The 20,541-nt window shown below is 42.3% G+C and overlaps 1 protein-coding gene across 1 annotated transcript in view; it reads left to right on the top strand.

Annotated features, from left to right (window-relative positions):
- The window catches only part of dtwd2 (DTW motif tRNA-uridine aminocarboxypropyltransferase 2), a 114,027-nt gene that overhangs the window by 21,200 nt on the left and 72,286 nt on the right, over window positions 1–20,541 (top strand). The window contains exon 2 of the mRNA XM_078214620.1: window positions 19,584–19,674. Within this exon, the coding sequence (XP_078070746.1) occupies window positions 19,584–19,674 (91 nt within the window). The remainder of the gene's footprint in view (window positions 1–19,583; window positions 19,675–20,541) is intronic.

Consider the following 20,541-nt stretch of genomic DNA (forward strand, 5'->3'; position numbering starts at 1 on the left):
TATTCCTTTTTTGTTTATCTCCCCTAATTACTCAAACTTATCCAGTGACTAATTGAGCCATTCAAACTAGCAGGCCACAGGTTTGTTCCCCACTCTGTTCTGTATTTATTTATTTCAGCATGGATTAGGGAGGAGTTGCTATCCAGTAACAGCACCCCCCCCCCCCCCCCCTCAACCACACACACACACACACACAAAGCTTATGTGGATTTTGGTGTGTAAAGGATTGGGATCATTTAATGTTTTCCCATGCACAAATAACACAAGAAAAACATTGTTGCTTAAAGTATGTAAAATCATACAAAGAATCCACTCTTCCAGTGCTAACTTGATAAGGTGCACTAGTCAGGGTTTTATGTGAGTTTGGCAATCTGTTGTAGCACTGGTAAAATTAATGTCCTCAAGAGGGCAAGTAAGAAAATTTGCAAAAATTCTAACAGGAGAATAGAGGGGAGAATTAATTTTAAATTCTTCATTCAGGAGTGGGACATGGGGCATCGCTGGCTGGCCAGCATTTATTCCCCATCCCTAGTTGCACTTGAGAAGGTGGTGGTGAGCTGCTGCCTTGATTCACTGCAGTCATGTGCTGTAGGTTTTCTATTAATGCTGCATTAATAGAACATTTGCTTGCTTTCATTTTCCACGTACAAAGTTGTTAACATTTTTGTTGGCTTCCGTGCCTCTGTTTTGATAGTTGTATTTTTCAGCTGTCCATAGAAACCCTACAGTGCAGAAGGAGGCCATTCGGCCCATCGAGTCTGCACCAACCACAATCCCACCCAGGCCCTACCCCCACATATTTTACCCGCTAATCCCTCTAACCTACGCATCCCAGGACTCTAAGGGGCAATTTTTTTTAACCTAGCCAATCAACCTAACCCGCACATCTTTGGACTGTGGGAGGAAACCGGAGCACCTGGAGGAAACCCACGCAGACACGAGGAGAATGTGCAAACTCCACACAGACAGTGACCCGAGCCGGGAATCGAACCCGGGACCCTGGAGCTGTGAAGCAGCAGTGCTAACCACTGTGCTACCGTGCCGCCCAAAGGTAGTCAGTTTAAGGAATCTCAAGAATAATGAATGCTTTCGCAACTGAAAACTAATTCTCTGACACACAAACCCACTGAACTTAAGGTGACAACATGCATTGAACTAGAAAATGCATGTGATCTTGAGTTGGTTTTGTGTTCAGTCAAAATCCAAAAGGGAAAGAATTGTGCATCAATCCAGATTATCAGTGATTTTTCACAATTTGTAATTTTTTCTTCTGAAGTTTGTGCAAAATTCCGAATGTCAAAGTGCTATAAAGTTAAAGTTTATTTATTAGTCACAAGTAAGGCTTACATTAACACTGCAGTGAAGTTACTGTGAACGTCCCCTAGTTGCCACAGTGCAGCACCTGTTCGGGTCAATGCACCTAACCAGCACGTCTTTCAGAATGTGGGAGGAAACCGGAGCACTCGGAGGAAACCCACGCAGACACGGGGAGAACGTGCAAACTCCACACAGACAGTGACCCAAGCTGGGAATCGAACCCAGGTCCCCGGCGTTGGTGAGGCAGCAGTGCTAACCACTGTGCTACCATGCCACCCCCAACTGTATAGATATAGAAAATGCTTCATGAAAATTGGATTATCACATTGTCACCAATAAAGAGAATCCAAAACAATGTGACTTTCTATCTTTAATAAGGCGTGAATCAGAATTTTGGCCTCTCACGCTACCTTCCCGGCCCTTAGTGCAAAGCCTATTTGCATCAGATTGTCTACATTTAAATGTGCTTACTGAGTTCGGCATAGCTGCTTCCACTCTCTCTGATTTTTTTCACCTCATTGGTGTGATGTCATGCCAGTGAGAATAACTACTGTTCTGCAGTAGTGGGAACCAAGCTCCGTGGCCACACTGGGGGTATGCTATCCAAGGGGTGTAGTCGTGCACTGGTGGGTCTATGCAAGATGTGGAGATGTCGGTGTTGGACTGGGGTGAACACAGTAAGAATTTTAACAATACCAGGTTAAAGTCCAACAGGTTATTTGGTAGCAAATGCCATTAGCTTTCGGAGCGCTGCTCCTTCGTTAGATGGAATGGATATCTGCTCATAAACAAGGCATACAGAGACACAAACTCAAGTTACAGAATACTGATTAGAATGCGAATCTTTACAACTAATCAAGTCTTAAAGCTCTCTCCACTCACATTGTCTGGATCTTTAAGACTTGATTAGTTGTAAAGATTCGCATTCTAATCAGTATTCTGTAACTTGAGTTTGTGTCTCTGTATGCCTTGTTTACGAGCAGATATCCATTCCATCTGATGAAGGAGCAGCGCTCTGAAAGCTATTGGCATTTGCTACCAAATAAACCTGTTGGACTTTAACCTGGTGTTGTTAAAACTGGGTCTATGCAAGGGCAGTGGTCATGCAACGGGGGGGGGCTGTGTTGGGATGGGTCGCAGAGGGGGTTGTAATGGGGGCAGCATATCCAGGGGGCGTCCTGATGCCCTGCTATTGGCAACCCATGTTGGTATGGAGGGGTAACAATGCTGCCAGTGAATGGCGGGGAGGGGTGGAGAGATGGAGTTGTGGGGGGGTGGGAGAAGATCTCCCAGTTCACTAGCAGATGGGGCACCCTGTGCAATGGTGCCTGAGCTCTCTGAAGCTGGCTTCATCATTATATCTCGGCTCTGCACCCCACTCGCCCATACTGATGCAAAGCTCCTAGCTGTCAAATAAATTGACAGAGTGTTGGAAGATTGCAGTGCTGAGCTCACCAAAAGACCGGTGTGGTGGACTCTCATTTTCATGCTGTCATAACACTTAGAAACTCTTTGGGAAAATTCCACCCGTGGAATCTGAGACTGTGATTTTGGATGATGTTGCTGAATGGCAGCATGCAGAAGGAGTGGTCCAATGAGGATGGAGAGATCAACCCTATCAAAGGCTGCATGCAGGTTGAGAAGTTTGAAGAGGGATGGTTTACATTGTCCTAGTTACATCGAGTCTCGTGTGTGACTGAGATCTGTTTTGATACTGTAAAACCTGATTGGAAAGATTGAAACATGAAGTTCCAGGAAAGTGAGCCATAGATTTAGGAAGTGACAACACATTCCAGGACCTTGGAGAGCAATGGGAGGTTGGAGATGATGGTAGTTGATTTTTGAGGACTGCAGTGATGCTGACAGATTTGAAGGAGTAGGAGACAGTATCTGAGGAGAGAGAACCATTAATAATATCAGCTAACAAAGAAGCTGGGAAAAGAAGTTGTGTGATCAGCAGTTTAGTGAGAATAAGGTAGGAGAAGGTGGGTCTCATGGGCAGGATGAATGTGGTGAAGGCATAAGAATAGATAGGAGAGAAATTATAAAAGATGTAATTCAGGACTTGCGCTCAGAAGACATTCGGCCAAGTGGACGAGGAGAAGGAAGGGGGCCAGACAATGACCCCAATGAGGCAGCCCATTGGATGGTCACAATCATGGGGACAAGTCTATGAGCACTGGTTGTTGGAGGAGATGGGGAAGGTGTCTTAAAATATGATTTCCAGCAAAAAAAAGAAGATGGGGATTACTTTTGCATTTCTGGATGATCCTGGAAAACTGCACAGTTTTGGCAGATGAAAGTAGGACCCAATAACACATTATTTTGGTTAATTCAGATACTGAAGGACTAAACCCATTGTCAGCCATATCTGAAGGGAGTGGAGCTGAATGTCCCACAAAGCTAGAGTGAGAGGAGTGATGGTTTTAAAGGGGATGTGGCGTCAAAGATGGAGGTGAGAGTACAGTTGAGCAAATCAGGAACTGTCAAAATGTTGGAGTAAACGGCGGACCAAAGGCTAGGGGAAGGGGGAAGGGTTTTGTCTGGGGTCATAGATAAAGAAGGATATAGAATTTGAAGGGGAATGTGGGGTGAAGCGTGAAACAAGAAGTTGATCAAATATAGCTTTATCTGTGTTTGGCATAAAGGGAGTAATGTGAGCTGGCAAGCTCAAGGGTGTGACACGAATGTAGTTTGGGGAGTTACATTGATTTTTACATGTAATTAAATTTTAATTATAAGTATATGTTTAAAAATTTAATATGTGATTTTTTTTCTAATTACTGCACACCCCTGCTGTACGTACCAATTGAGAGAGTGATGCTCCAAGACTTGTACAGAGTTATCATGAAACTCTGGCTTAGAATGGCCTGGATATGACGTCCCTTCCTATTTAAAAATAAACCAACGTGCCTTTAGACCTCCATTATACTGATGCAGGAGCAAAGTTACATTCTATCTATCTGTGGCACCATGTATCAGAGCTACAACTTGCTGTGCTATTTGCTACCTTACAATTTGCATGTTTTACCAGAACTTCAAAGATATGTTAAGAAATTAACTGGGAGAGAACATTTTGTAATAGTTAGAAATGAAGAGGAATAAATACTTTGTGTATATGTTCACTCATTCTTTCTGGTGTGACTTATAATTTATGAGTAAACTTGATCTGCTGTTGAACTGTCACAAACAACTTAAAATGTATTTTTCTCTTTTTGTAACTGACTTTTAGATGCATCCCCAAATCTTTTCTCAATTTTTTCACATCACTAACTTTATGTCATTTTCATCATATTTTTGTTAGACTCCAACTCTTTGTCTCTCTGACAGTTTTTATTATGTAAGCTTACCCTTTTCTGTAATCTGTGTCTATGGCTCTTCATTTGTACGCTGCTTGTGGATATTCCATTCATTTGTATCTTTTACTTTTTCCCAACCCTGCATGTACAACAAAATGGCAGTCAACATGTTGGAAATGAGTATTGGTGGTGTGCTGGAAGAGGGCAGCTGCTGTAACATGCAGATGAGAGACAGCATCTTGTTGTCAACAGTTGGGACAAGAATGGTGAATAAGGTGTTTCAGGTGGAAATAGAGTGGCAGGAGGGAGGCAGCAGGATCGGCATTTGGGACTGGGGAAAGAGAAGGTCCTGAGCTTCTTCCAGAAAGGAGTGGGGCTATGTGGAGAGTTGTCGGGACCAAGTGGAAATAGGTCAGTCATGGTAGGGTCTTGTGGAAATACTAGTGCATCAGCAGGGACAGCTGGTTAGGAAATTTGTATTGCCAGAATGGGTTGAGATGAAGCAGTATTGTATTGGGGAGGAGCAAAATGTTGAAAAATGCAGCATAGAGAAGGGGAATGGAGTACAGAACTGGGAAGTGACGCAACTGGAACTGTGAATAGAGAGAGACTGGAGCTGGAGCACTCAGACGAGGTGTCAGTAGGAAGAAGATAGTAGGCCTGACATATTTGTGATGGAGCCCAGGATGGTTTCGGAGTCATGACCTTGGAGAACCTGAAACGAGGCAGGGTGAGTAAGATGTCCAGAGTTAAGAATTCATAAGGTTTGGGGTGGTGGATGGATAGGGTCGGGGGGTGGTGGGTGATGGATGGTGGGGGACTAAATGCGGAACTATTTTGATTATCATAACAAGTTGAAATGTATTTCCACTGACGATTTGATTGGTTTGTTGTATGAAGTAGTTATCATGGACCTGATGTTAGAATCTGATTTATCCATGTCACTTCGGGTGGCACAGTGGTTGACATTGCTGCCTGACAGCGCCAGAGACCCGGGTTCAATTCCGCTTGGGTCACTATCTGTGTGGAATCTGTATGTTCTCCCCGTGTCTGTGTGGGTTTCCTCCCACAGTCCAAAAGATGTGCTGGTTAGGTGCATTGGCCCCATGCTAAATTCTCCCTCAGTGTACCCGAACAGGTGCCAGAATGCTGGGACAAGACTATTTTCACTGTTAACTTCACTGCAGTGTCAATGAAAGCCTACTTGTGACACAAAATAAATAAACTTCAAGGTCCAATCAGCTCACATTAGAAACTTCGTGGTACAACATTACAATCATAGCGTCATGCGCTAGAATTCTACCGCCCCACCTGCCACAGAATCAGAGCAGGCGAGGGACAGACAATGGAAATGTCCGTCAAGCTCGGGCAGGATTTTCTGATCTCGGGTCGAGCAAGGCCGTAAAATCCCACTCAAGAGTTATAGAGCAATACAGCACAGAAACAGGCCCTTCGGCCCAATCAGTCCATGTCGACGAGCCTCTCAGCTAGTCACAATTGTCCGCATTTGGCCCATGATCCTCTAATCCTTTCCCATCCGTGTACTTATACAAATACTTTTAAAATGTTGTTATTGAACCTACCTCAACCACTTTCTCTGGCAGCTCATTCCATATACACACCACCCTCTGCATGAAGAAGTTTCCCTTCAGGTCCCTTTTAAATCTTTCCCCTCTCACCTTAAACCTATGCCTTTAGTTTTCAATTCCCCAACCTGGGAAAAAGGCTATGTGTGTTCATCCTATCTATGCCCTTCATGATTTTACACACCTCAATAGATCACCACTCATTCTCCTATGTTCCCAGGAATAAAGCCCTAGCCTGGCCAACTTCTTCATATAACTCAGGCCCACTCGTCCTGGCAACATCCTCGTAAATCTTCTTTGCACTCTTTCCAGTTTATCATTGTCTTTCCTATAACAGGGTGACAAAACTGTACACAATACTCCAAGTGCAGCCTCACCAAGGACATATACAACTGTAACATAATGTCCCAACTCTAATACTCAATGCCTTGGCTGATGAAGACCATTGTGCTAAGTGCCTTCTTCACCAATCTGTCTATCTGTGACAACGCTTTCAACAAACTATGCACTTGTACGCCGAGGTCCCTCTGTTCCTCAACACTCCTCAGGGCCCTACCATTCACTGTATAAATCTTACCCTGGTTTGACTTTCCAAAATGCAACACTTCACACTTGGCTGTATTGAAATCCATTTGCCAATCCTCAGCCCACTTCCCTAACTGATCAAAATCCTCCTGTAATTTTTGATAAACACCTTCACTATCAACAACAATAGCCTAATTTAGTATCATCTGCCTGGTACATTCAAATTCAAATAAATAACGACTAACAAGGTCCCAACACTGATCACTGAGGCACACCACTAGTCACAGGCCTCCAGTCCGAGAAACAACCTTTGACCATCACCCTCTGCTTCCTATCATCGAGCCAATTTTGAATCCAATTTGCTAGCTCTCCCTGGACCCCATGCAACCTAACCTTCCAGACTAGCCTGCCATGTGGGAGCTTGTCAAAGGCCTTGCTAAAGTCCATATAAACAACATCTACTGCCCTACCCTCATCCATCCTCTTGGTTACCTCTTTGAAAGACTCTAAAAGATTCATCAGACATGACTTCCCACGCACAAAGCCGTGCTGACTATCCTTAATCAGACCTTGACTATCCAAATGTTGGAAGGTTCTATCCCTCAGAATCCCCTCCAGTAACTTACCCAGCACTGATGTCCGGCTCAGCTACCTGTAATCCCCTTACTTGTCTTTGCTACCCTTCCTGAACAATGGAATAACATTAGCCACCCTCCAGTCTTCTGGAACTTTGCCAGTGGAAAGAGATGAAGCAAATATCTCTGCAAGGGCCTCTACAATTTCTTCTCTAGCCTCCCACAAGATCCGAGGAAGCACTTGATCAGGCCCAGGGGATTTATCCACCTTAGTGTGCTTTAAGGCTGCAGATACCTCCTCCCTGGTAATAAGCATGTGGCCCAAGACATCACTTTTTTCCCTTATTTCTTTCGCACCCATGATGTTCTCCACAGTAAACACTGAGAAATATTCATTAAAAATCTCACCCATCTCCTGTGGCTCCACACACAGATCGCCATGCTGATCTTTAAGGGGACCTATTCTCTCTCCAGCCACCTTTTTATTCTTAATATGGCTATCGAACCTCTTGGGATTTTCTTTAAACTTACCTGCCAGATCCATCTTGCACCCTCTTTTTGCCCTCCTGATTTCCCTCTTAAGTGTACTCTTATACTTATTATAGTCAGCGAGGGATTGCCTAAACCCAATGTATGCTTTCTTATTTTTCCTGACCAGAGCCTCAATGTCAGTCTTCAGCCAGGGATCCCTAAATTTGCCAGTCTTTCCCTTCATTGTAACAGGAATATACTGCCTCTGGACTCTTGACAACGCACTTTTAAAAGCCTCCCATTTGTCAGTCGTTCCTTTCCCTTCAAACAGACTCACCCAATCGACCTCTGCTAGATCCTGCCTAATGCCCCCAAAATTGGCCCTTTTCCAGTTTAGGATCTTAACCTGTGGACCCGTCCTAACTTTTTCCATAACTATTTTAAAACTAATAGTGTTATGGTCACTGGACCCAAAGTGCTCCCTGACTGACTCTTCAGTCACTTGCCTTACCTCATTTCCTAAGAGGAGGTCGCACCCTCCCGAGTAGGGCCCTCTATATATTGATTCAGGAAACTTTCTTGGACACATTTAACAAATTCTATCCCATCTAGGCTCTTTGCACTGTGGGTGGCCCAGTCAATACTGGGGAAATGAAAATCTCCCACTAATACTACCTTATTATTATCTGCAATCCCTTTACACATCAGCTCCTCTTGTTCCCGCTGGCTACTGGGAGGTCTTTAATACAGTGCCATCAGAGTGACCATCCCTTTCTTGTTTCTAAGTTCTATCCATATGGCCTCATTTGATGAACCACCAAGAATATTGTCTCTCAAGACTGTTGTTATGCCCTTCCTTAGCAAAATGCCAACTCCCCCTCCTCGCTTACCTGTTCCTCTGTCACATCTGTATCCTGGAACATTGAACTGCCAGTCCTGCCCTTCTCTCAGCCATGTTTCTGTTATGAAAATAATATCCCAGTCCCCAGAGCTAATCCACGCTCTGAGCCTGTCCACCTTATCTGTTAAGCCTCGTGCATTTACTGTGCCCCTGGCTATTCTGACTAGCATATAAGATTCAAAATATAAGGCATAACTGAGCTGGATATTTGGTTTAGTGCTTTAGATCGCTTTATATTTGATTTTTTTTTTAAGGTTAACATTTGGTTCCTTTCCTAACACTATAATTTATAAAATCATTTTGAACATCACATATCCAACAGTGAAAAATGTACTGATATATTCAAGACTAATTCTGCAAATTTCAACTTTTCCTTCCTTCCCCAAAAAATAACTTGTTGGAGTGAAATTGGTTGGCATGGTAAAATCTTTCCATTGTGCTTTCTGTTGGGGTAACAGAGAAACTTATTACTAAAACATTGAATAACACGACTTTCCAGACAAGTTGAATGATTGTGTTGCTTTGATGTGTTTCTCTTCATTCACTAGGGGTCAGTGTTGTATTTTATTCGGCATTGTGATGAAATGTACTGTTCCCTGACTGGAGCTGCTTTTCTTCATTATTACTTTTCATGGAATCCCTACAATGCAGAAGGAAGCCATTCAGCCCATCGAGTCTGCACTCATTCTCCAAAGGAGCATCTGACCCAGGCCCATCCCCACCTGCCCTAACCCTGTGTAATGTGTAACTCTCCACATTTACCATGGCTAATCCACCTAACTTACACATCTTTGGATACTAAGGGGCAATTTTAGCATGGCCAGCCCACCTAACCTGTACATATTTGGACTGTGAGGGGAAACGGAGCCCCCGGAGGAAACCCACACAGACACGAGGAGAATGTTCAAACTCTACAGAGACAATCATCCAAGGCTAGAATTCCTGGTGCTGTGAGGCAGCAGTGCTAACCACTGTGCCACGCATGATTCGGTTTTAGTCCGATGTGAATTTTACTTCTGGGGCATTTGGTAAAATGTAAATTAGATGAGACAGGTCCAAGTTACTGTTTTTTCATGACAGCATCTTTTTTTTAAATGTAAAGACTGGTGTTTACATCAATGGATTCATTCCTGTTAGTGTTGGAATATGTCGGTGAGAACTCTCGGGAATCTTACCTTGTGACTTTTACCCTAGGATACCTTCTTGGTCAGTAAGGATTATATGGAATCTGTTGCCTGAGGAATCAATGGGTTGAGTATGAATCCTATTGCTCTATATTGGAGCACAATGATGATGCAACCAGATGAAATTGTTAGGTTACTTGCCTAAAATATTTTGTCAAGTAGCAGTTGGAACATTTTTCATTTTTTGATTTGTGTATGTAATCATGGCTGTCATTTTACTATAGCACTGAGAGGCTGTTGAATTAGCAGAGATGACGCCCTTCAGATGAGAGATTAAATATATTAACAGATAGGCACAAGAGGTCATTTGGACCATCATGTCTGTGTCAGCCAAAAAAAAGTCATTCAGTCTAATGCCACCTTACAGATTGGTCCTATTTGTTCCAGAGCCCTGTAGGTTACAGAACCTCAAGTGCATATCCAAGTGTATTTTAAATATAAAGAGTGTTTCTGCTTCTACCATCCTTTCAGGCAGTGAGGTTCAGACCCCCCCCCCTCAAACCGGGTGAAAAAAATTATCCTTTACTGGGGGAGGCTGTGGCATTGCGGTAATGTTGCTTGATAAGTAATCCAAAGATACAGATTCAAATTCTCACCATGGCAATGAGTGTAATTTAAATTCAATTAATAAATCAGGAATTAAAAGCTAGTCTCAATAACTGATTGCCATGAAACCCCATCTGGCTCACTAATGTTTGCCGTCCTTATCTGGTCGAGCCTACATGTGACCCCAGACCCATAGCAACGTGGTTGAACCTTAACTGCCTTCTGAAGTGGTTCAGCAAATCACTCTGTTGTATCAAACCACTACAAAATCAAATGAAAGGAATCAAACTGGACAGATGACCCAAAATGACCTAGGCACTGGAAACAACAATGGAAAACCCAGCCCTGCAACCCTGCAAAGTCTTTCTTCCTAATATCGGGGCGTCAGCCAAAATAATTGAGAGTCGTCCCACAGTCTTGTTAAGCAACACAGTGATATTGTCTGTAAAATATAATTCCGTGAGTATGACTATGTCCCAGATTCTACCATCACAATCTGTGACCTCATGGCCCAGCATATCCTCATTCTGCCATTACCACCAAGCCTGGTTAAATGAAGAGTGCAGAAGGGCATGCCAAGAGAAACACGAGGCATACCTAAAAATGAGGTGCTAACCTGATGAAGCTACAACACAGAGCTACTTGCATCCCACACAGTGGAAGCAGCTTCCGCGAGACAGAGCTACAACCAATGGGGCAGATATGAGCTCTGCTGTCCTGCCACATCCAGTCATCGGTGGTGGACAGTTAAACAGGAGGAGCAGGCTCCTCAAATAACCCCATTCTCAATGATGGGGGAGCCCAGTTCAAAAAAGGCTGAAGTATTTGCAATAATCTCCAGCCAGAAGTGCTGGGTGAATGATATATCTCGGCCTCCTCTCAGGCCCACAGCATCACAGATGCCAGTCTCCAGCCAATTCAATTCACTCCGCGTGATATCATGAAACGGCTGAAGGCTTTGGATACTGCAAAGGCTATAAGCCCTGACAACATTCTGGCAACAGTACTGAAGAATTGTGCTCCAGAACTACCTGCACCCCTAGCCAAGCTGTTCCAGTACAGCTGTTCCAATATAGCATTTCCATGGCAATGTGAAAAATTGCCCAGATATATCCTTTCCACAAAAAGCAGAATAAATCCAACCTGGACAATTACTACCTCATTAGTCTACTGTCGATCATCAGCAAAATGATGGAAGGTGTCATTGATAGTGCTTTCAAGTAGCATATGTTTGGCAATAACATCACTGACGCTCAGTTTGGGTTCTGCTATCTAACTCTTTACCCCATTACAACCTTGTTACAAACGGACATATGAGCTGAACTCGACGCAAGGTGAGAGTGACTGCCCTTTACATCATGGCAGCATTTGACTGAATTTGGTATTAAGGGGCCCATGCAAAACTGAAGTCAGTGGGAGTCAGGCTAAAACTCTCCACTGGCTAGTGCCATACCTAGCACAAAGGAAGATGGCTGTGGTTGTTGGAGATGGATCATCTCAGTTCTGGGACATCACTGCAGGAATTCCTCAGGGTCATATTCTAGGCTCAACTACCTTCAACTGCTTCATCAATGATTTTCAGTCCATCATAAGGTCAGAAATGGAGATGTTTGCTGATGACTGTACCATTCGCGACTCCCTAGGTACTCAAGCAACCGGTACCCATATGCAGCAAGACCTGGGCTTGGGCTGATAGGTGATAATAACTTTCGTGCCAGACAATAACCATCTCCAACAAGAGAGAATCTAACCATCTCTCCTTGACATTCAATACATTGCTATTGCTGAATCCCCCACTATCAACATCCCAGGGTTACCATTGACCAGAAATTGAACTGCACAGCCGTAAAACTTTGTGGCTACAAGTGCAGGACAGAGACTGGGAATTCTGTCCTCGCTGTGCATGCGAGCTCTGGAGATGAGCAGGAGGAGTTGATTACAAACCCACTTGACGAGAACTTGCTTCCTGCAAGGTGAAGCTGCTCCTCCTGACTCTCACTGCTCACCTCCAGAATCCGTGCTCACGCTGAGGGTTCTGAAACAAGCATGTGGGAGTGGGAGGGTTAGCAAGAGAAAAGATCAGTGAGAGTGTGGGTAAGGGAGCGGGAGAGGCCGCGGGCCCAGGGATTTGACAGCGAGGGGGTGCATTGGAGAGCAGCAGTGGCAGCATATCCAAAGATTGGCAAGAGGATGAGTCATGAAGCGACAAAGGCTATGAATCATCTCCGTTCTGGGACATCACTGCAATAGTTCCTCAGGGTCATGTTCTAGGCTCAACTACCTTCAACTGCTTTATCAATGACTTTCGGTCCGTCATTAGGTCAGAAATGGAGATGTTTGCCGATGATTGTACCATTCGTGATTCCTCAGATACTCAAGCAGTCGGTGCCCATATGCAGCAAGACCTGGGCTTGGGCTGATAGGTGACAATAGTGTATATGCCATACAAGTGCCAGGCAGTAACCATCTCAATGAGAAAAAGGGTCCTCAATTACCAGTGGGGTCAGAGAGCAGGATATTTCATGAGTAGAATTGTCAGCGAGTGAAAGGTATGGTGAGTAGAAGGTTGCCATATTTCTTTTATATTTTTAAGTTTATTTAATTTTAATGTTATTTCATTTACCAATATAGAAATTTAGCAATGTAATGTATTTCAGCTTATAGGGTATCATGTTTTAATTTTTTTTCTGATGAGGAAGGTCCAACAGAACTTCACTCCAGTTTTTATATTGGTTTTCTTGGGAAAATGTGATTCACTTAAAGTTGTTCCACGTAGTCAGTTTTCAGGAACTACAACTTTAAGTGAGGACTTGGTGTACCCCAGGTGTGAATGGAGAATACAAAGAGGAGGCAATAGGCATGAGCACAGAGTTAAAGACAAAATTCCCGTTGTGGTTTAAAGTTGCTGAAGGTAGGTGGAAAGAGCGTGGAGCATCAATAAACCTGTGTCCAGTTTTGGAGACAGGTGTGGTGGGTGAGTGAAGTTCAGAAGCTATTTAAAGATTGTGTTAAAGAGAACTCACACTTGGGGGGAACTACCATTGGAATGAAGATTTAGGAAGTGTGCAGATTTGGTTACAGAGCTGAATATGATGACAAGATTGAAAATCATTTTACAATCTAAAAGCAATGGCTTTGGCCCGCAGTACTCTTGCTGCAGTCTAACTAGTGTTTTATATTGTCCCAGCATAATATCTCTGCTCTTACACTCTAGTTCTTGATCAATAAAAGAGAGCCTCCCTTATACTTTTTTAACCTCATTTTCTGTCCTGCTATCTTTTGGGATCTGTGGACATTGATGTTGAGGTTAGGTGGATTGACCGTGCTAAATTGCCCCTTAGTGTCCGAAGATGTGAGGTTAGCAATGAGGTGAATTAGCAATGGTAAATGTGCAGAGTTATGGGGATCGGGCAAGTAGGTGGGCCTGGCTTTGATACTCCTTTGGAGAGTTGATGCAGCCTTTATGGGCCAGATTTCCTGTACTGTACTGTAGTGATTCTATGGATTGTCCTTGAGTAATTCCTGCTTCTTCAAATGCAATTTATATCATTTCGCATAACGTTTCCAATATCTTACTTGCTATTGAGGTTGACTGCCTGTTTTGTAATTACTTGGGCTGTTTCTTTTTTTTTAAAATGGTGCAATATTAGCAGTCCTAAAGTCTTTAGCATCATCTACAGCATCATGCCTCTAGCCAGAGAAAATTGGGAAATGATGGTCAGAGCCTTTGCTATTTCCTTCCTTTGCTTCCCTTAGCAGCCTGGAAACATTCCATCCAGGCCTGGTGGTTTATCCACTTTCAATATTGCAAAACACCTGACTAGTTCCTCCCTCAATATTCTATCCCATTTAATATTTCACATGCTTTAAGTACAATATCCCCTCTTTTATGAAAACAGACACAAGGGGTTGGATTTTCAGAGTCTGGGAGAGGGAGGATGGAAGCCCAAGCTCAGCAGGGCAGTTTGAATTTATTGCCCTATTTTGGTTGTTTTATTAATGGTGATTTTTCAGTATCAAGTGTGTTGGTGTGGTGCTTGTACTAAATTGTTAGAAGTTTGTTTTTTATCTCCACAACTCATGAGGACTGTCCATGATGGATACTGGGCCTAACAACTTCTAAAACAGCTGGAATAAAGTCCCAGAGAACCATGACATACCTTCTAACCAGCCCACCTTGAAACTCAGCTGCCCTTATTGTGGTTGCCTACCCTCTGCTTCCAGAGTTGGCACTGCCTCACTACCAAGGACTGAATACCCTGCTTTCGGAGTACCTTTTACCGAGGTTGGCTACCCATCTCTGGCCAAAATCCATCCCAAAGTATTTATTAAGAGTCTTGGCCATGTATTGCAACCCCACACACATTATGTTTTGGTCCCTGAAGAGCCTTCTCTTTCATTTGTTATCCTTCTAGTCTTCACATATTATAAAACATTTTTTTAGTTTGCCTTTATTTTATTTGCCAATATTTTTTCGTGCCGTCTCTTTTCATTCCTAATTTCCTGAGGGGGTTGAAATGAGATCTCATTTTAATGATGCAACAGTTCAGGGTGGATGTTAATGATCCCATTTCGCTGTTTGAAAAAGTGTATCTTGGTGTTCTCTCACAGTGTCAAAACATATATTCTTACTTCAACCAAAAAAAAAGCAGATTAACTGGCAGTTGGTCTCATTACTGTTTTATGGGACATTTAATTGGTGAAGTCTGGCAGTTGTATTTGTGTCCTGAGCAGTCAATCAATTTGAAAAGTAATTTGTTGTGAAAAGCACTTTGAGACATTTCAATCTGCCAAGATGCTATAAAAATGTAAATGGTATAGTAAACAGTTGCATCACACAGTTGCGGTTCAGATTTAATGTCGGAAGATGAACAGTAAAACACTCTCTAACTCAACAATGTGCCTTAGCCTGAATCTCAGTTTCTCAGAAGCACATGATGTGAACGAATGGGAATGTTTTTCTATTTTCTGCGTCAACCTTCATCATCGCCAGTTTTGGCAATGTTATCAGTTTACCTTGCACTGAATTCTGTTACATTTTGTGCCATATCCACATACCTATTAGGAACTAGGTTGGGTATCCCAAATTTATTTCATGTAGTGCAATCACAGTACATAGAGATTTGATTCGGTTGGACTTAAATTAAAATTTGAGAGAAGAAAGTTTATTGTGCTATACAGAAACAGCCACAGCATCTGTCTGCTGACGGAAACATCTGTCTTGCGCCCCCCCAGCTGACACGTTAATTAGTTATATTCTAATTTTGCAAATGGAATGACTAATAATCGTGAACAACTGCTATCAGGCCCCAACTCATTGAAAGTTTAATCTTTACTAACAGTCATCGGCATTTTATTGCAACAGGTACCATGGTTTTACTTTATTGCTCAAACTAGTTACTTTGTAAAGCTATGAACTAGTAAATGTTGTGCCCCGTTCAAAAAAATGGAGAGGGATAAACTCAGCCAGTCCACTTAAAGTTAGTGATGAGGAATTGGAGGACAATAATCTGGGACAAAATTAATTGCATTTGGAAAAATATGAAAGCCAGCACAGATTTGTTGAAGGAAAATTATTTTGATTGTCATTTGGAAATCCAAATATATCGCATCTCCTTTATCTACCTTACTTGCTATATCTTCAAAAAAAAGTAAATAAATTTGTCAAAAACAAATTTCCCTTTTGTAAAACCATGTTGAATTTGTTTGATCATACTGTGATTTTCTAAATGTATTGTTAAGACTTCCTTAATAATAGATTCCAGTTGAAACTCCAAATATGCTGGATATATTTTTTAAACTACTGAAATTGGATATCTTTGTATATTGAATTTGAATGATTGATTATAAGACCAACAGCCTGACTTATTAAAGAAACAGGGAGCACGGTAGCACAGTGGTTAGCACTGCTGCTTCACAGCTCCAGGGACCTGGGTTCGATTCCTGGCTTGGGTCACTGTCTGTGTGGAGTTTGCACATTCTCCTCGTGTCTGCGTGGGTTTCCTCCGGGTGCTCCGGTTTCCTCCCACAGTCCAAAGATGTGCGGGTTAGGTTGATTGACCATGCTAAAATTGCCCTTAGTGTTCTGGGATGCGTAGGTTAGAGGGATTAATGGGTAGGGCCTGGGTGGGATTGTGGTTGGTGCAGACTCGATGGGCTGAATGGCCTCTTTATGTGCTGTAGGATTCTAAGATTGGAATGCTGGAGAAACTCAGCAGGTCTGGCAGCATCTGTAGGGAGAGAAAATTGAGTCCATTTGGTTTTTCATCAGAATTGAGAGAGGGTAAACCTGTTAGATACTATATTGCAGCCGGAAGAGATTGCAACAAAAGTGCAGCAAACTTTAGAACTAAAGATGGATGACCGGGTGCAGGGATGCATTCGTGACTTTGCTCTTCAAAATACCAGAACAATACATCACCAATTAACATTTTGACTCGACTTATTATCTTTATTGCAACAGTACTTCTTTAAATTCAGGTTTGCTGGTTATTCTTTCATTAAATATTTTAACAAAATCAAAATGTTGCACTCTGGAAAAAGCTGCATAAAGTTGTCCACGTGTAAAAACAGACCTTGGAATATAAATACAAATTTTAACGAGTTTGGCCTTGAGACATGTTTATAGTCACAGAATATGATCTAATTGGGAACTACTTTCTCATGGGTTTAAATGCCAGGTATACATCTGATGGGTTCAGTATTATTTGAGAAATAAAAACTATTTTCAGAAATCTATCTGTAATAATTTCAGAATCAATCATTGAAGAAAACAGCTTCCTAACTCCCAATCTTGTACCACGACAAAACCCATGTTCATGATTCAAATTTCATAGCATCATTATCTTGCTCCTTCCCTGAATCTATGTTTGTGCACTGGCATGCCAATTGGAGTTAGACTGTGTAGAAACTGGAGGATGTGGGTTGTTATCTATTTGTCAAAAGAATCAATGCTGACTTATTATTTTAATTCACCTGACAGTTTTTCTAAAACTGTTTAATTCAAATTGAGTGAATTTTCAATTATTTTAAAGAATAGCTTTTGAATAATTTGTACCAATACCAATTGTATTTATATTTCGAGGTAATTTTGTCACACTTAAACAATCCAGCATCTCAACCACTACTCATATGATATCCCCTCTCTCCCTACCTTCCCCAACACATGCCATTGACCCTTCCCATGCCACCCCCATCTCTTCCTAAACTGCTACAGTCTGTGCGGTGTAGGTAAACCCAAGCACTGTAGAGAGGGAATTCTAGGATTTTGACCCAGCAATAATGAAAGAATGGCGATCTAGTTCCAAGTCAGAATGTTGAGGGTTTGGAGAGGAACTTGCAGGTGGTGATGTTCCTATGTATCTGCTATCCTTGTTCTTCTAGATGATAGAAGATTTGAAAAGTGCAGTTGAAGGAGTCTTGGTAGGTTGCTGCAATACATTTTGCAGATGGTACACACTGCTGCCACTGTGCGTTAGTGGCGGAGGGAGTGGATGCTGAAGGTGGTGGATGAAGTGCCAATCTAATGGGTTGCTTTGTCCTGGATCGTGTCGAACTACTTGAGTGTTGTTGGAGCTGCACTGATCCAGACATGTGAAGAATATTCCAGCACACTCCCAACTTGTGCCTAGTAGATGGCAGGCAGGCTTTGGGGGGGTGAGTTACTGTAGAATTCTCAGCCTCTGACTAATTCTTGCAGCCACAGTATTTAAATGGCTAATCCTGTTCGGTTTCTGGTCACTGGTAACCCCCAGGATGTTGATTGTGGAGATTCGGTGATGGTAATGCCATTGAATGTCAAAGAGAAATGGTTAGATTTTATTTTGTTGGAGATTGCCCGGCACTTGTGCTGCATGAATGTTACTTCCCACTTATCAGCCCAAACCTGAATGTGTCCAGCTGTTGCTGCACATGAACATGGCCTACTTTAGTTTCTGAGGATTCCCGAATGGCACTGAACATTGTGCTGTTATCAGTGAACATCTCCACTTCTGATGATGGGGGAAGGTCATTGATGAAGCCACGGAAGATGGTTGAGCCAAGGGCACTATCCTGAGGAACTCTTGAAGTGATATTGTGGGACTGTGATTATTGATTTCTAACAACTATAACCATCTTCTTTTCTGATAGGTATGATTCCAATTAGTGGAGACTTTCCCTCCGATTCCCATTGACTCCAGTTTTAATCGTGCTCCTTGAAAGCCACACTCAAGTCAAGTCCTGCCTTGATGTCAAGAAGAGTTAGTCTCACCTCACCTCTTGAGTTCACCTCTTGTGTCCATGTTTGGACCAAGGCTGTAGTGAGGTCAGGAACTGAGTGCCAGTGAACAGATTATTACGTGCCACTTTAGGAGCGGTCTCCATGCTTTCTTCTACACACAGCTCTGTCCAACATTAACTGACTCCTCAGTGCAGGTCATGTGTCCTCTTATATCATTGTGTAAGTGGGACTCTGCTCAGTCCCACATTAACCCTTTATGTGACAGACCTTTGTTCTAAAGTATCCCTATTAAGATTATCCCCCAACCAACACAAAATAAATTATCTGATCACTTAACTCATTCCTGTGTTGGGGTCTTGTGTGTCACATTTCCTATGTTACAGCAGTGATTATACTTTAAAAGTATTTCAATGACTGAGGCTCTGGGGCATCTTGAGTAAATGCAAAGTGCTGTATAAATGCAAATTATTTAATTTTATTCTGTAAATACAAATCGATCGCCTTTGGCATTAATCTCCTGCGGCATTATTCACACTTATTTTGAGGTGTGAGACAGAGATGCAATGTCTAATTGCTAACCTGATTTGTTCCTTTAATACCATTGCTCACGTACTCTGAGTGGGAATGTTCTCTAAATAGGTTCTGAGGTCAATTATAGGCCAATTACTGTTGGAAGTTTCACCAGATTTACAGTTGCTTTGTTCTTTTTGTGAGTGTAATGGCCCCTCTGAGTTATCTCAAGGTCAGAAAAACAGCAGGAAAAACCTAGATGTGCTGTATGCTTTTTCTTAAAAGAAATATAAAACACCAATCACTGTTGAATTAAGTGAAGCATCTGAATGTGATGGCTGCCCTAAAAAATAGATAGCTGTCATGTTTCTGAAGCTTACTGTTGACAATTATTTCTCCTGTTTAAATTTTGTTATATGTATTGACTACAATTTCTTTCTCATTGCAGCCGCCCTCAGAAGGTTTGCCTTTGCCCATTCCTACCAGTTAATCCGCTGAATGTCTCCACATGCTTGTATATAGTTCAGCATCCAGCAGAGGTGAGTAAGGTTATGGGAAGGAGCATAAACCGCCAGCATCTAACGGGAATGGGACTATGGGAAAGGGCAAGAGGAAGCCGTATCGTATGATTCAGCCTTGATTTCCACAAGCGTCCCTAAACTGCACATGGGGTGTAGTTACTACAAAATGTGTAAACTTGTCAGTATGGTTTTCCATCCGTTGCCATTTGCCCACACCCATCACAATTAAAAAATCATTATCTGTGCTGTTGTGAAATTGCTGCAGTGACCTTCAGTGTCATTTCCCTTTCCAGGCATTTGACATTGTTTAAATGTTTTGAGGCAGATGTTGAGGGAACAAATGTATTTTGCTGTGTTAATGGTGACTGGTTTATCAAGCTTTTAAAGAATGTTTAATAATAACGAATCAGTTTTTCTTTGTCAGGATAATTTGAAAAATATTAAGCAAGGGCAGTCAAATGGTTGGATAAGTATCAATATGAAATCATCTTAGGTTATGTATATGACACAAAATCTGGCAGAAAGCCATTTATGTTTGACATTGGCCATGCATCATTGAAGAAAGATTCCATAAGACTTCAATGAGCTTGGAGTGCGACTCCATGATAAAGAATCAAGAAACCACTGTCTCCCTTTCCCTTGTGAATGTTCCAGGTGAATCAAGCTTGGCCAAGGGAAGGGGTTACGGGGCAGCCAAGTGACCTTATGCACTCTTCAAACACTGTTCTTCAAATGGTCAATACTTGTTCCAGCTTGATCAAATTTAGCTGAAGGAACAATCAGGTGACTTACTTTGTAGGCTTCTGTCAGTGATGATTTTCGAAATGATAATTATCGAAAGATGAGTCAGACTTCTTTGAGGCCCCTGACTTTTTTCACTCCTTT

The sequence above is a fragment of the Mustelus asterias genome, chromosome 6 (assembly GCF_964213995.1).
Source record: "Mustelus asterias chromosome 6, sMusAst1.hap1.1, whole genome shotgun sequence".
NCBI lineage: Eukaryota > Metazoa > Chordata > Chondrichthyes > Carcharhiniformes > Triakidae > Mustelus > Mustelus asterias.